This window comes from Ochotona princeps, chromosome 5 (genome assembly GCF_030435755.1).
Source record: "Ochotona princeps isolate mOchPri1 chromosome 5, mOchPri1.hap1, whole genome shotgun sequence".
NCBI lineage: Eukaryota > Metazoa > Chordata > Mammalia > Lagomorpha > Ochotonidae > Ochotona > Ochotona princeps.
The window spans coordinates 91299713-91314380 of NC_080836.1; the positions used below are offsets into that span (position 1 = coordinate 91299713).

At 47.0% G+C, this 14668-nt stretch overlaps 1 protein-coding gene across 4 annotated transcripts in view; it reads left to right on the forward strand.

The window, feature by feature from the left end:
• The window catches only part of PLCD4 (phospholipase C delta 4), a 30070-nt gene that overhangs the window by 11974 nt on the left and 3428 nt on the right, over window positions 1-14668 (forward strand). For all 4 annotated transcript variants that reach the window (XM_058665013.1, XM_004577231.2, XM_058665012.1 and 1 more), the window contains 4 exons: window positions 8007-8208; window positions 9119-9263; window positions 9880-10032; window positions 12895-13059. In XM_058665013.1, the coding sequence (XP_058520996.1) occupies window positions 8007-8208; window positions 9119-9263; window positions 9880-10032; window positions 12895-13059 (665 nt within the window). The remainder of the gene's footprint in view (window positions 1-8006; window positions 8209-9118; window positions 9264-9879; window positions 10033-12894; window positions 13060-14668) is intronic.

The window sequence follows — 14668 nt, forward strand, 5'->3', positions numbered from 1 at the left end:
AAAAACTAAACAAGGGCAGCTGAAATAGGTGCTTTTGGGGTCAACCTTGTGGCAAAGTGGACAAAACCACCATTTGTGATACCAGCATCCCTTACAGGTGCTGGCTCTAGTCCTCACTGCTCTACTTCCAGTCCAGCTCCCTGCTAACACACCCGGAAAAGCAGTGGCAGATGGCCCAAGTGCTTGGGCTCCTGCCACAAACATGGGAGAGCTGGAAGAAGCCCCCAGCTGTTTGCTTCACCAGGTTCAATCCTAGCTGTTGCAGCAATCTAGGGAATGAAACAACAGATGGAATCTCTCTCTCTCTCTATTTCTCTCTCTCTCTCTAGCTCTGAATTTAATTTTTTTAAAGATTTATTTATTTTTATTGGAAAGTCATATATACAGAGAGAAGGAGAGACAGAGAGGAAGATCTTCCATCTGATGGTTCACTCCCCAAGTGACCGCAAGGACTGGAGCTGAACCAATCCGAAGCCAAGAGCCAGAAACTTCCTCCAGGTCTCCCACACAGGTGCAGGGTCCCAAAGCTTTGGGCAGTCCTCGACTGCTTTCCCAGGCAGGGAGCTGGATGGGAAGTGGGGTTGCCAGGATTAGAACCAGTGCCCATATGGGATCCTGGCACGTTCAAGCTGAGGACTTTTGCCGCTATGCTATTGCGCTGGGCCTGAGTTTAATTTTTTAAGAATTTTAAAAATAGAATAAAATAGGTGCTCTTAGTCCTCAAATTTCCCTTTGCTTTGCTCTTATAACAGACTTGTTTGCTGCCTTCCAAACATTTCAGGCTATAAGAAATTTACATGAACAATAAAGGGTTTACTAGGTACTTTCCCATTTTTCACTTAATTTAATTCTCACTACCATCTTGTAAATCAACAGCAATAATTGTTATTGGATCTTTGCTAAATATTCTGTAATGCTTATCTCTCAATCTCTATATACCTTTATTTTTCCTTTTAATCTTTCCAATGACCATTAAAATGAGTCCTGTTATTAAGTCAGATGTATTAAAGCAGAAGACTGAGGTTTAGAAAGATTAAGTGACCTGCCCAAAGCAAACAGCCATTGTGAAATGGAATTGGGATTCAGACCTAGGTCACTTCTTAATTGGTACTTATCCTGAAAATGAGGACAAAAGGGGTATACTTGAGAGCTGGACTCATTCATTCATTCATGCCACTCATTCATTCATCCATGACTTCAGCTGATGCTTGCTTAGTGACTTTAATGTGTCAGGACCTTTGTGGGGCACCAGAGGTACAATAGTGGCAAGGTCAGATAAGGACACTGTCCTCATTAAACCCGGAGTCAAATAGAAAAGTTTGTAATCAGTGGATCCATGATCTGTGTGGTTGTTGAGAGATTGGGCTGTGAAGCAATCATTGCAGAAAGCAGAGTTGCAGAGGCAAGTCAGAGTGTTAAAATACAGGATACGTCAAATAAATTTGTTTTTTTTTTTTAAGATTTATTGATTTTTATTGGAAAGGCTGATATACAGAGAGGAGGAGAGACAGGGAGATCTTCCATCCGACGGTTCACTCCCTAAGAAGCTGCAACAGCTGGAGCTGAGCCAATCCGAAGCCAGAAGCCAGGAGCTTCTTCAGGGTCTCTCACACGGGTCCAGGGCCCCAAAGCTTTGGGTCATCCTCAATTGCTTTCCCAGGCCACACACATGGGGCTGGATGGGAAGTGGAGCAGCTGGGATTAGAACTGGCACCCATATGGGATCCTGGCGCATTCAAGGCTAGGACTTTAACTGCCATGCTATCATGCTGGGGCCACGTCATATAAATTTGTTGTGGTGTTCATGTGACCCCCAAGTTCATGTGTTGAAAAGGTAGTCCCCAGTATGATAGTGTTGAGATACAGGGGCTTTCTGAGCCCCTTGTGGATGCTTTAGTGCCATTAGTGTAGGAGTAGCTTCATTATCCTGGGCATGAGTTCCTAATGAAAAGATGAGCTGGTCCCCCTCTTCTCTCACTCTTCCCTGTGCTTCCTTGCTCTTTCACTTGCCACAAGAAGGCTCTCACCAGGAGTGGACCCCTTGACCATGGACAGTCCAGCTTCCAGGATTGTAAGAAAGAAAATCTCTGTTCTTTATACGTTACCCAGTCTGTGGTCTTGGGGCAGCATAAAACAGACTGAGGCAGATAATCAGTACCAAAAACTGCTGCTGTGCCTCCAACCAACATCCTAAGCTGTGGAAGCAGCTTTGGAACTGGCTGATAGCAGCTGGAACAATTGGGAGGAGCAGGTTAGGAAAAGCCTAGATGGTTGTGAATGGAAAAGTGAGGTCAGTTTTGCTGAGATCTCAGAAGACAGGATCTAAATTTTCTGGGGGCTTGCTTAAGCGGTTGTGATGACAGGCTAGCAGAACTATAAATAGTGAAGACCACTCTGATGGCATCCCAGATGAAAATGAAGAATAAGGTGTTGGAGATTGGGGGTCAAGGCCATCCTCATCAAACAATTGTGAAGAGTTTGGTGGGACTATGTGCCAAGGGTTTCACTTGGAGGAAGACAGGACTTAAGAGTGATGAATTAGGAAGTCTGACAGAAGAAATGTTTAAACAGCAAAGTGTCAGATGTTTCCTGCCTTTTTTAGCCATTTGCAGTCAAATCAGAAGACAGAAATGATTTAATGAAAGACTTTATAATTAAAAGGGAAGCAGAACAGAGAGATTTGAGAAACTCAATCTTGCCATAGAAAGAATGAAAAAGTGTGTTTGTGACAGAATACTACAGAGGCAAGGCAGATTCTATTCACTGAGATGATAGAGAATTACCCTGAAGGTATTTGAGAGCTCTTTAGGCAGGTTGGCATCCTGAATGTCAGGGATCCACAAGGGCTCAAGATTTGCTGCCAAGGGCTGCCTGGAGACTCTGCTGCTTGCTATCTGGTACAGTGCCCTTCTGCTGTCCCAGCCATGCTCAATTGGACCCGGTGGTGTCCATAGAGCACTGATTCTGCATGTGCACAGAATGCAAGAACTGTGGGGCCATGGTTTCCACCTAGACTCAAAAGGATGTCAGGGATGGCCTGGGGGCCCAGGCAGAGACTTGTCAGAGAGGCAAGGCCACTGTAGAGCGTTCTCATCAGAGCAAAACTTGGTGGAGTCATGGGAGTGAGGCAGCATCTAAGACCCCATAACTAAAGAACCATCAGCAGGTGACTTCAGCCTGGGGAAGCAGTAAAAAGGCATGAGACTCAAACCATGAGAGCTGCTGGGTGCACTGTCCAGCAGAGCCATAGAGGTGGTGCTTTGCTTCCCTAGTTGGCCCAGAATGTGGGACGTGGAGTCAAAGGAGAGTGTTCTCCAACTTTAAGGCTTAATGATGTTATCCCTGTTAGATTTTGAAGTTACTTGGGATCAGTTACCCCTTTATTCTTACCTACTTCCTTTTGGAATAAGGATGTCTATCTGATACCTGCTCCATCATCGTATTTTTGAGGCACGTAATTTTTTTAAAAGATTTATTTATTTATTTATTTATTTTTTTAAAGATTTATTTATTTTATTACAGTCAGATATACACAGAGGAGGAGAGACAGAGAGGAAGATCTTCCATCCGATGATTCACTCCCCAGGTGGCAGCAATGGGCCGGTGCGCGCCGATCCGAAGCCGGGAACCAGGAACCTCTTCCGGGTCTCCCACATGGGTGCAGGGTCCCAATGCATTGGGCCGTCCTCGACTGCTTTCCCAGGCCACAAGCAGGGAGCCGGACGGGAAGTGGAACTGCCGGGATTAGAACCAGCGTCCATATGGGATCCTGGGGCTTTCAAGGTGAGGACTTTAGCCGCTAGGCCACGCCTCCGGGGAAAGATTTATTTATTTTTATTGGAAAGGCAAATCAGATTTATGGAGCAGGAGAAACGGAGAGAAAGATCTTTCATTTGATGGTTCACTCCCCAAGTGGCCACAATGGATGGAGCTAATCCGATCCAAAGCCAGGAGCCAGGAGCCTCCTCTGGGTCTCCCACACGGATGCAGGGTTCCAAGGCTTTGGGTCATCCTCTACTGCTTTCCCAGGCCACAAGCAGAGAGCTGGATGGGAAGCAAGGCAACCAGGACATGAACCAGTACACACATGGTACCCTGGTGCTTGCAAGGCAAGAATTAACCAAGAGAAGCATCACACTGGGCCCAACATGTAACTTATTAATTTTCCAGATTCACAGCTGGAAAGGAATTTGCCTTGGAATGAATTGTGTTTGAATCTCACCTGTATCTGATTTGGGCAATACTGGCTGGACCTTTGAATTGGTTTGGGAAAGAGTTAAGGCTGTGGGACCATTAGTATAAAGTGAATGTATTTAGTATATATGAAGATGCTTTGAGTTTTGGGTATCAGAGGCAAAAATCTATAGATCAGATTTGTCCCCCAAAGAATACACCTCTGGAAGGTGATTAGCTGACAAGAGCTCTACCCTAATGCCATTGTAGGAGTGGTGGTTATCAGGGGAGTGAGTTCCTAATGAGAAGATAACTTCAGCTCCCTTCACTCCTCTTGCCCTTTTGCCTTCTGCCATGGCTTGTGGCATCAAGAAGATCCTGATCAGGTGGGGGTCCCTCAGCTTGGAGTTGTCAACCTTCAGAATGACAGGAAACAAATCCCTGTCCTTTGTAAATGAACAAGGCTGTGGTGTTCCATGTATTCATGTAACAAACTAAGACAACCTTTGCTGAACTCCTCCTCCATCTTGACTTCTCTTCCCTTATGCTTGACAATCAGATGGTGGTATCAATCAAAAGAGCTGATCTCCCCTTTGCTTATGAACTGAGAGTCCTTGGAAAAGTCATCTAACCACTCTGAGACTAAGCCTGTTAATTAATTGATGGTAAAATACTTCACATCCAAAGTATCTGCTGGCTATGGGTTTACCTGAGTGAACTGAGTTATTACTGTCAAGAGTGAAAATTCCCGCCTAGTGTCCTGCCCTTCTTCACCAACTTCAGGCCAAGCCAGGCATGGAGGAAAGGTGCTGGGTGTGGAGTTGTTCCAACCCCTAGAGGAGTCTCTCTCAGCGGCAACATTGTTCTCAGTGATGCTGTGCAGTCCAGCTGGGCAGGGCATGGCTTTGACACCTGGCTACCTGGGTTCAAACCTCAGCTCCTGCATTTGCTGATTCCATGACCTGGGGCCAGCTTCCTGACATCTCCTGTGATGGTGAAGGCATGAAGTGTAATGCTACATGCAGTGTCCTTGGTGTAGAGCAGGTGTCCAGTGACTGTAAATCATCACTGTTAAGATACGAAGTCCACGTGGAGCTGGGTGGTAGCTATGAAGAAGTAACAAGACCCTTCCCTCCATGGAGAGTAGTCTAAACAGGTGTGGATAGATGCTTCTCCAGTAAGAGCATAGGCAGTAGGAAGAAGCCCTTACATAGGTGGTGGCAGCCTCAGAGCCCAAACAGGAAAAGCCAGGTCCCCTGGTCATATCCTTAAGCAGTCTCTGACTTTTTCTCTCTCTCTTTTTAAAAGACTTATTTATCTTTATTGCAAAGGCAGATCAGATTTATGGAGAGAAGGAGACAGAGAAGAAGATCTTCCATCTGCTGAGTTCACTCCCTAGCCTGCCAAAGCCAGGTGCCCAGAGTTTCCTCCAGGTCTCCCACATGGGTGCAGGATCCCAAGGCTTTGGGCCATCCTCTATTGCTTTCCCAGGTCATAAACAGAAAGCTGGATGGGAAGTGGAGCACCTGGGACACAAATCAGTGCCCATATGGGATCCTAGTGCTTACAAAGAGAAGATTTAACCATTTGAGCCATTGCACCAGGCCCTTTGGCTTCTATTTGGAAGTGTATCCCTTTGCATTGTATACTGGACAGCACTGTCCATAATAACTGTGAGCACCAAGTGACTAAATGGAAATGATGTCAAATCAACTAAAATTTAAAACTTAAAGCTTAGCTCCTCAGTGACATAAGCCACATTTTTTTCTTCTTGGTCTTTCTTTCTTTCTTTCTTTCTTTCTTTCTTTCTTTCTTTCTTTCTTTCTTTCTTTCTTTCTTCCTTTCTTCCTTTCTTTCTTTCTTCCTTTCTTTCTTTTTTTTTTTTTTTACAATCTTTACATAGTTAACCAGGATAAAAAGGTTCAAGGGCTATAGGAAAGTGGGTAAGACTATCATTTCCATATTGTTTTCTTAATATATCTGAGGTAAAGGGGGATATTGAGGGAGAAGCCCCACCCAGTTTCCCACCCATCCCGGGTCCTGGATGTGGGGCATGCTCTGAGGGTCTTGCTCAAGTGGTTTGGATAGTTCACCAGTTATGAATCGCTGCCAATCTTGCCACTCCAAGCACAATGAGGTCGTTGAAGAATCCACTGATTGACATAGTCCATCTTAGAGTCTCCGTTTGCCCAGTATTTTGCTGCCAACATATAACTGAGGTGGTTGATTGACCCGTTCTGTCTTCTGTCTTTCCTTGCTTAGGGCTGAGTTCAGCAGTTTGATTGGGGAGATCCCCAAAGAAACTTTGTCTGAGGTGTTCCCAGACCAGATTCTTGTATGTACTAGCGAGCACAGGGTCCGGCACAGTCCGTCGCCCCAATCAGCTGGTGGTTGCAATTGCTGGGTTGGTTCTGTTTTGAGCCCCGACCTCCACTGGAACCAATGGGTGCTGGGCAGTCCAGCCTGATTCTGCCCAGCACACACTCGGCCTTTGCATAAACCAGTGGGAGCTGCAGCCTAGTCAGAGAGACCCACAATAACCCCCGCCAGGCCTGCCCCCTACCCTGGTTTGCCAGTATGTGTAGCAGACTAGTTCAGTCTGTCCCACATTCCATTCGGCTCTTGTACATGTCAATGGGTATTAAAGCTTAGTTCCATCTAACCAGCTCCACTATCCAGCCCACAGAGATGCTGTTGGGTGTCTGTCTAGCCACCCCAGCCCCTGTCCTAGTTTTTGTGCCCTCCCGTGGAAGTGGTAACCCAAGAGGGAGGAGCCCACTCTTTCCCTCCCAGGCCTCTCCCACTCCCGGATTATGCATGCTCCAGGTGGTTCTGTGGTTTGACTTGACACAATTAGCTCCCAGTGCCAGCTGCTGCCAGCTGATGCTGCGGCTAATCCCAAACAACCCTCACCCACTCTAATTTTGTTTGCACCAATAGGAATAATCAGCCAAGACTGGCTTTTCCCTGATCTAGTCCACATGAGGTGCACAGGTGTTGTAGCCCTGCTTAGTCTGATCTACCCCCATCCCAGCTCACGCACTCCAGTGGGAGTAGCTGTCGAGCAAGGGAACTCCCCCATTACCCCCTACTGGCTCCGCCCCCTCCTTTCCTGGTTCTCACGCATGCTGGTTGGGCGCTGTGGTCACATCCGGTACAGGCAATCTCACCTTGGCATTCCGTATTGTGCACTGGTTTTTGTCGCGACTGAACCTGGCTCGGTCCACACTCTGTTCTGGTGCTCGGATTCGCCAGTGGATGACATGAACTGATTCAGCTTGGTCTGCCCCCGACCCATGCCAACTGTATGCCAGTGGGAAACTTACCATGGCCTGTTCTGGCCTGTTTCCTATCATGTTTCTTGCACTTACCTTCAGGGTCTGTGTCCTGCCAGAGGAGTTGTCCAGGCTCCTCCATCAGAACCTCTCCCAATGTCAGATTTCACGCACACCAGAGAGTCCATGAGCCAGCCCCACTCAGTTCACCTCCTGTCCTAGCAGGAACAGTGCATAAGCCACATTTTAATGCTCATAGCTATACCTGAGTGGAGGCCACCCTACTGAGCACTGTACAACAGGGTGCTACTGTCATTGCTAAAAGTTTCACTGGGAATCCCTGGACTAGAATGATCTTGCTGAAAAATGCCCTTTACTATCCTCTGAGGAGAACAACTGAGACAACAGATGTAGGGTGGAGCTGTCTGGGGTCTGGGAGTGGCCACCACATGGAAAGTCTGATCTTGGAAGGATTGCTGGAGGGAGGGGCCATGGGCTTGCTGGGGCATTTCCCCCCTCCCAGCAGCTCATGGTAGCACTTTGCACTCCATACCCTAGGCAAACTGAGGCATGTGCTGAGCATGGATGGCTTCCTCAGCTACCTCTGCTCAAGGGACGGAGACATCTTCAACCCGGACTACCTCCCCATCTACCAGGACATGACCCAACCCCTGAGCCACTACTTCATCCACTCCTCTCACAACACCTACCTAGTCAAAGACCAGCTCTGCGGCCAGAGTAGCGTCGAGGGATATATATGGTGCTGTGGGGGTTGGGGAGGAGCCGGTTTAGGAGGGGAACCATGGTGGGGGCCACTGAAAGAGGGGATAGCTAAGATCAGGGAGGCATGGGGTTGGGGGAGGGGCTGATGTGCCTCTGTTCTTGGAGGAGGGACTGGTGACTGAGAGGGACAGTAATGAGATCCTAAGAGTAGATGGAAGTTCTCTTCCTTTGGTAACCTATGGGAGTTCAGAGTCCTTGGCAGATTTATTCTGAACAACTAAATAAACCAAATGCTAAATGGATAGCAGTAATGGTTATAAAGTGAGGATTCTAGAGTCAGACCACCAAGGTCAAATGCTAGCTCCTCTGGGGCCAGGTGTTCAAGTCTCTGTCTGCCTCAGTTTCCCACCTATCAAGTACAGACAGTCCTCCTGTGTGTGAACCTGTTGTGTCTGGATTGTGATATTGGTTAAGTGGTCTGATCCTTAATAAGCAGTATCCACTGTTAGCATGATTAATCACGTATTAGCTTGAATAGTCAGGATGCCTTGTAATGCCAATAACTGAAGTGGCTGCTTCTGAGAATACAGAATGAGTGGAAATTTTACTCCGAAATGAGTGGCACTTCTCAAGCTTCTGGCTCAGGAAGTCTAGTGGAGACCACATTGACCAAGAATGGGCATAACCCAAGTGTGGCGTGAGGCCATTCAACTGCCATAGGGAAGGGCCACAAGTTGCAGGGCCAGCAAGCTGCCCAGACTGTGAAGTGAGTTGGGAGGGACGGGTAGGGAGAAGATCCATGTGAGCTGCAGCAGGATCCTAGGGTCAGGGGTGATTCCATGCAGATGTAGCTTAATGGGGTCTGGACAGATAGGTACTAGCAAGAGCATCCAGTGGAAGAAGATCCCTTGATGTGTTGTGTCTTGGGGGCTTGGTGACTCCTGCAGGGCCCTGAAGCGGGGATGCCGCTGTGTGGAGGTTGATGTCTGGGATGGACCTAATGGAGAGCCCATTGTTTACCATGGCCACACCCTTACCTCCCGCATTCTATTCAAAGACGTCTTGACCACTGTGGCACAGTATGCCTTCCAGGTAGGAGGCAGGACACATGTTGTGTGGCTCTGGGCTTAGGGAGGGGCTTGGAGAGGGTCATGGGGGAGGCCACATCAGGTAGCATGGTATCAGAGCTATAAAGCACCAGGCTAAACTTATGGGCTTAGATCACTTCTTGGCCTTTTGGCTAAGATCAAGTGTAAACTTATGGGCTTAGGAGGAATAAATGGCTGGTATGGGACCGTAGTTGACAGTCCCAGAGACAGTTACTAGCAGTTAGTAATGGTTAATTGTAAGACTTCTTGCCCATCTAGGAGAGGGTAGGTAAGGAGTCAGAGACCAAAGTGATTGCTGCTGAGGGCCCCAGTAGTCTGGAGGTGGAAGCCCGGGAGGGTAATGGAAGTCTGAGACCAGGGAGTAACCTGCTTTCAATGTTCCAGAGTAAACTGGGTCAGGTTTGGTGTATCCATGAGATCTGGGATCCCACAAGTGACCTTAGCTGAGGACAGTAGCCCCAGGTGTGAGGCCCAGAACCCAAGCAGTGGGGTCTGAGGAGATGAGGTGAAGAGGGAGGGCCTGGGAACAGGTGTTTGGGGAAGGAGGCAAAACAAGTGCTCCCGGATCCTTGACCTGCTGGTCCTCTGCTGCCCACCAGGCTTCGGACTACCCAGTCATCTTGTCCCTGGAGAACCACTGCAGCTGGGAACAGCAGCACACCATGGCGCGCCACCTCACTGAGATCCTGGGTGAGCACCTGCTCAGCGCCACGCTGGACCCCATGCTGTCCACAGAGCTGCCATCGCCCGAGGTGAGGACCCACTCCCCAGCTGGGCCCTGTGGCAGCCTCTACCCTTCTATCCTCACCTGGCATCATGCTGCTCTTTACTTTTATTTATTTTTGTTTGTTTGTTTGTTTTTTGATTTTTTTTGTGTGTGCGTTTTGTGTTTGTTTTTTTGTTTGTTTTTTAATTTTTTTGCTCTTTACTTTTAAAAAACACAACTGAGCATGGACTCCTGTTTGTAGTGCTCAAAAAAATTTTTAATGCTAAGTTGTGTGGCAGTTTAACCTTATGCATCATGATGCTAGACCCTTAATCAGCCTCTTTTAATTTTTTAATTTTTTTTTTTTTGAAAGAGCTACAGAGAGAGAGAGGGAGAGAGAGACAGTCTCTTCCATCTGTTAGTTCATGCCGCCAAATGGCCACAATGATGACTAGGGTTGGGCCACGCCCAATTCAAAAGTCTGGGACTCCATCTGAGTCTACCGATGGTGCCTCTGTTTCCTTAGGTGAATCCAAGGAGCTGGATCAGAGGTGGAGCAGCCAGGACTCGAACTGGTGCCCATCTAGGATGCTGGCATTGCAAGTAGTGTTATAAACCACCCTGCCACAGTGCTGGCCCCAGTTCTCTGCATTTTTAGTGAGCTATATTTCTTTTTTCACAATGCATCTTATTTTTTCCTAATAGTTCATAATTGTAGATTACATGACAAAACAACACAGAGAAAGGGAAATCCCTCCATTGTAATCCTGACCATATTAGCATCTCTCAGTGGGTTTTTAAAATGCTTATATAAACATTTTCATTGTTTTTAAAACTATGAGTGGCATCATCCTCCATATACCTTTTTAAATAAAAATTATTTATTTGAGATAGAGAGAAAAAAAGAAGAGGGGAGAGAGAGAGGTCCCATCCACTCCCTAAATCCCCACAATGGCCCAGATTAGGTGAGACTGAATCCAGGACCTGGAAACCCAATGCAAGTCTCCCGTTTCTGTAGCAGAAACCCAGTTACTGGAGCCCACCCACTGCTTCCCAGGGTCTACATTAGCAGGAAGCTGGAATCAGGAGCGGAGCCGGGTATTCAATCCAGGCACTCCAAAGTAGGGAATGGGTAATTCCACCAGTGTCTTACGTGACAGGCTAAGTGTTTACCCTCTATGTCCCTTTTCTATCTATCTCACATTGCATATATATCATGGATATCTTCGCATCCAATTGTTGTTTTTAATAGCTCTGTGTTGTTTCATTAAATGTCATGGGCCATGAATTACTTGTGGTGCATTTGGCAGACATTTAGATTGTGATTTTTCACTTGTATGCACCACTTTGTTCATTCGTTTTTTTCTTTGAAATAGGTTCCTAGGAGCAGGACTGCTGGGTTGAGGACTTTGAATTCTGAGTTAATTGCCAAGTTACCCACTGGGGTTGGGGGAAGGAGTCAAATTAGTCAAATAACCTGTGACTAACAGAGGGTGAATCCCCAAAACTCCAGTTGTGAGATGACTCATAGTAGCAGGCACTGAAGAAAGGGTTTTCTTTTCTTTCTTTCTTTTCTTTCATTCATTCATTCATTCTTTTTTTTTTTTTTTTTAAAGATTTGTTTATTGGAGAGGTAGACTTAGGGATACAGAGAGAGATCTTTTATTTGTTAGTTCATGTCCCAAGTGGCCTCAGTGGCTGGAGTGGGGCCAGGCTGAAGCCAGAAGCCTGGAGCTCCATCCAGGTTTCCCACATGAGTTCAGGGACCCTAATTCTTTGGCCACTGCTGCTTTCCCAGGCTCACCAGCAGGTGGCCAGATCCAAAGCAGAGCAACCGGGATTGAACTGGTACCCCCACATGTGATGCTGGCGCTGCAGGTGGCAGCCCAACCCTCAATAGCACAGTGCTGGCCCTTACATTTTGATTTGTTTGAGAAGCACAAAGACATGGATAGGGACACACAGAGAAAGATCTACCTGCTGTCTCACTCTTCAAATGTCCACAACAACTAGGGTTGATTGTGCCAGGCCAAAGCCAGGATCCTGAAATTTAATCCAGCTATCCACATGGGTGGCAGGGACACTAATTCCCAGCTCATGCTACATCCCAGGATGTGTGTTAGCAGGAAGCTGGAACCAGAAACGGAGCTGAGCCGTGTATCCAGGAGCTCTGCTACAGGGTGCTGGCGCCCCCATGTGGTGACTTAAGGTGCCACACTAGATGCCTGCCCCTACCTGTGAATCTTTTTTTTTTTTTTAAGATTGATTTATTTATTTGAAAGAGTTACAGAGAGAGAAGGAGAGAAAGAGATGTTCCATCTGCTAATTCACTCCCAAACTTGTTACAACAGCTGGTGCAGGGCTAAGCCAAAACCCAGAGTTAGGAATTTAATCCAGATCTCATACATGTACTTCACACAGGTGGCAGGGGACCCAAGAACTGGGGCTCTCTTGCACTGGTTTCCCAGGAGCATTAGCAAGGAGCTGGACGACACGTGGAGTGGCAGGGACTGAAACCAATGTTCATGTGGATGTCAGTATCACAGGAGGTTTAACCAACCACATCACAAGTCTGGTCCCTAAAGACATTTTTGGTGTGCCAAACATTAGGTAAATGTTTACATTATTTTGTTTTCCATATGAATAGAGCTGTCTTAATTTTATTTAACAACAAGGGAATCCCATGGAGTAGGATCTGGGGAACAAACCAGCAGATGGAAGATCTCTGTTTCACTCTGACTTTCCTACCAGTCAGTTATTCCTGGTACATCTATCAGGCAGTACGTCTCTTCCTTGGGAAATCTCTGCTGCACACATCCTCTGTCTTTGAGAGCACTGGCTTCTGCAGGATGGCCAAGAGGGTCCCAGAGCAGATGGATAGATGGGTCCCTTCACTTTTGTTCCCTAGGAGCTTCGAAGGAAAATCCTGGTGAAGGGGAAAAAGTTAACACTGGAGGTGGAGATGGAGGACAAGGAAGAGGAGTTAGAGAGTGAGCTGGGGACAGAGGCGGAGCTGGAGCCCAAGTACCACTCAGAGACTGAGCTGCATCCCAGAAAGAACAAGAAGGGGAAGGTAGGCCGGGCGTGAGTGTGCAGTGTGCAGCATGGCCTACCTACCAGGCTGCAAATGGGTGTGCTGTGTGCAGTGTGGCCTGCCTGCCAGACTGAGAGTAGATGGGCTAGGTGCTACATGGCCTACCTGTCAGGCTGGGAGTGGGCGTGCTGTGTGTAGTGTGTTATGTGGTCAGCCTACCTGGCTGGAAGCCAATAGAGATTAGAGTGCTGCAGGGTAGAGGGCCAGGGGCAAGATGGGCCTTCCATCCTTTGACAGGTATAATAATGCATATGTTGCAGGTCTGGTGTGGTAGCCTAGTGGCTAAAGTCCTCACCTTCCATATGCTGGGATCTCATATGGGTGCTGATTTATACCCAGCTGCTCCACTTCCCATCCAGCTCCCTGCTTGTAGTCTGGGAAAGCAGTAGACGATGGCCCAAAGTCTTGGGACCCTGTACCCACGTGGGAGACTCAGAAGAAGCTCCTGGCTTCAGATTTTAAAATATATATATATGTTTTATTAATTACATTGCATTATGTGATACAGTTTCATAGGCTCTGGGAATCCCCCCACCCCTCCCCGTCTGGCTTCAGATTGGTTCAGCTCCAGCCATTGCAACCAATTGGGGGCTGAACCTGCAGACAGAAGATCTTTCTCTGTTTCTTCTTCTCTCTGTAAATCTGACTTTCCAATAAAAATATATAAATATTTAAAAAAGGATACATACATGGCATTATTATGTATTATATTATTACTATACATGTATAGAGCTATATTGCCATGATTTTTCAATTTTGAGAGACTTAAGAGCATTTTCTTTCTTTTTTTTTTTTTTTTGAAAAGATTTATTTTTTACAGGAAAGTTAGATTTATAAAGAAAAGGAGAGACAGAATGCTGGATCATTCCCTAAGTGGCTGCCACAGCCAGAAGCTGAGCCAATACGAAGCCAGGAGCCAGGAGATTCTTCTAGGTCTCCCACATGAGTGCAGGGTCTCAAGATTTTGGGCTATGCTCTATTGCTTTCCTAGGCTACAAACAGGGAACTGTATGGGAAGGAGCAGCCAGGACATGAACCAGCACCCATATGGGATCCCAGTGAATGCAGGGTGAGGGCTTAGCCGTTAGGCCATTGCACCAGGCACACGAGAGCCTTTTCTTTAAGTGTAATTTTAAACATGGACACTTGAGCACTAAACAAGATAGGTAGATTCACAATCCTCTTCATTGAAGCTCCTGTTTAGCTCTCTCCTGGGCACCCCAGCTGACTCCTGAGACATCTTTATACTCCTTAGTCCCAGTTTGAAAAACTGATGTGGGAGTGTGTGTGTAGCCTTGTTACATGAAGTAGGGATATGTAAACACTGACAGTGAGCTCGACTAAAAATGATTTAATTAGAGAAAGTTTATTGGAAAAGATGAATTAGAAGAGAGAAAGGAAGAGGAGGGAGAGATGTTTGAGGTATGGGAGGTGAAGGGTCTGGGAAGGCTGTGCAAGGGCGTAGAGGGAAGGTCTCCTTACAGGCAGGGCAGGAGTGGGAGAAGAGGTGGAACTGGTGATTCCCGTCCTCATCCTGACGTGAAGCCCACATGGCTTTCTTGTGCACTTGTTTGGCTCACCCAGCCAA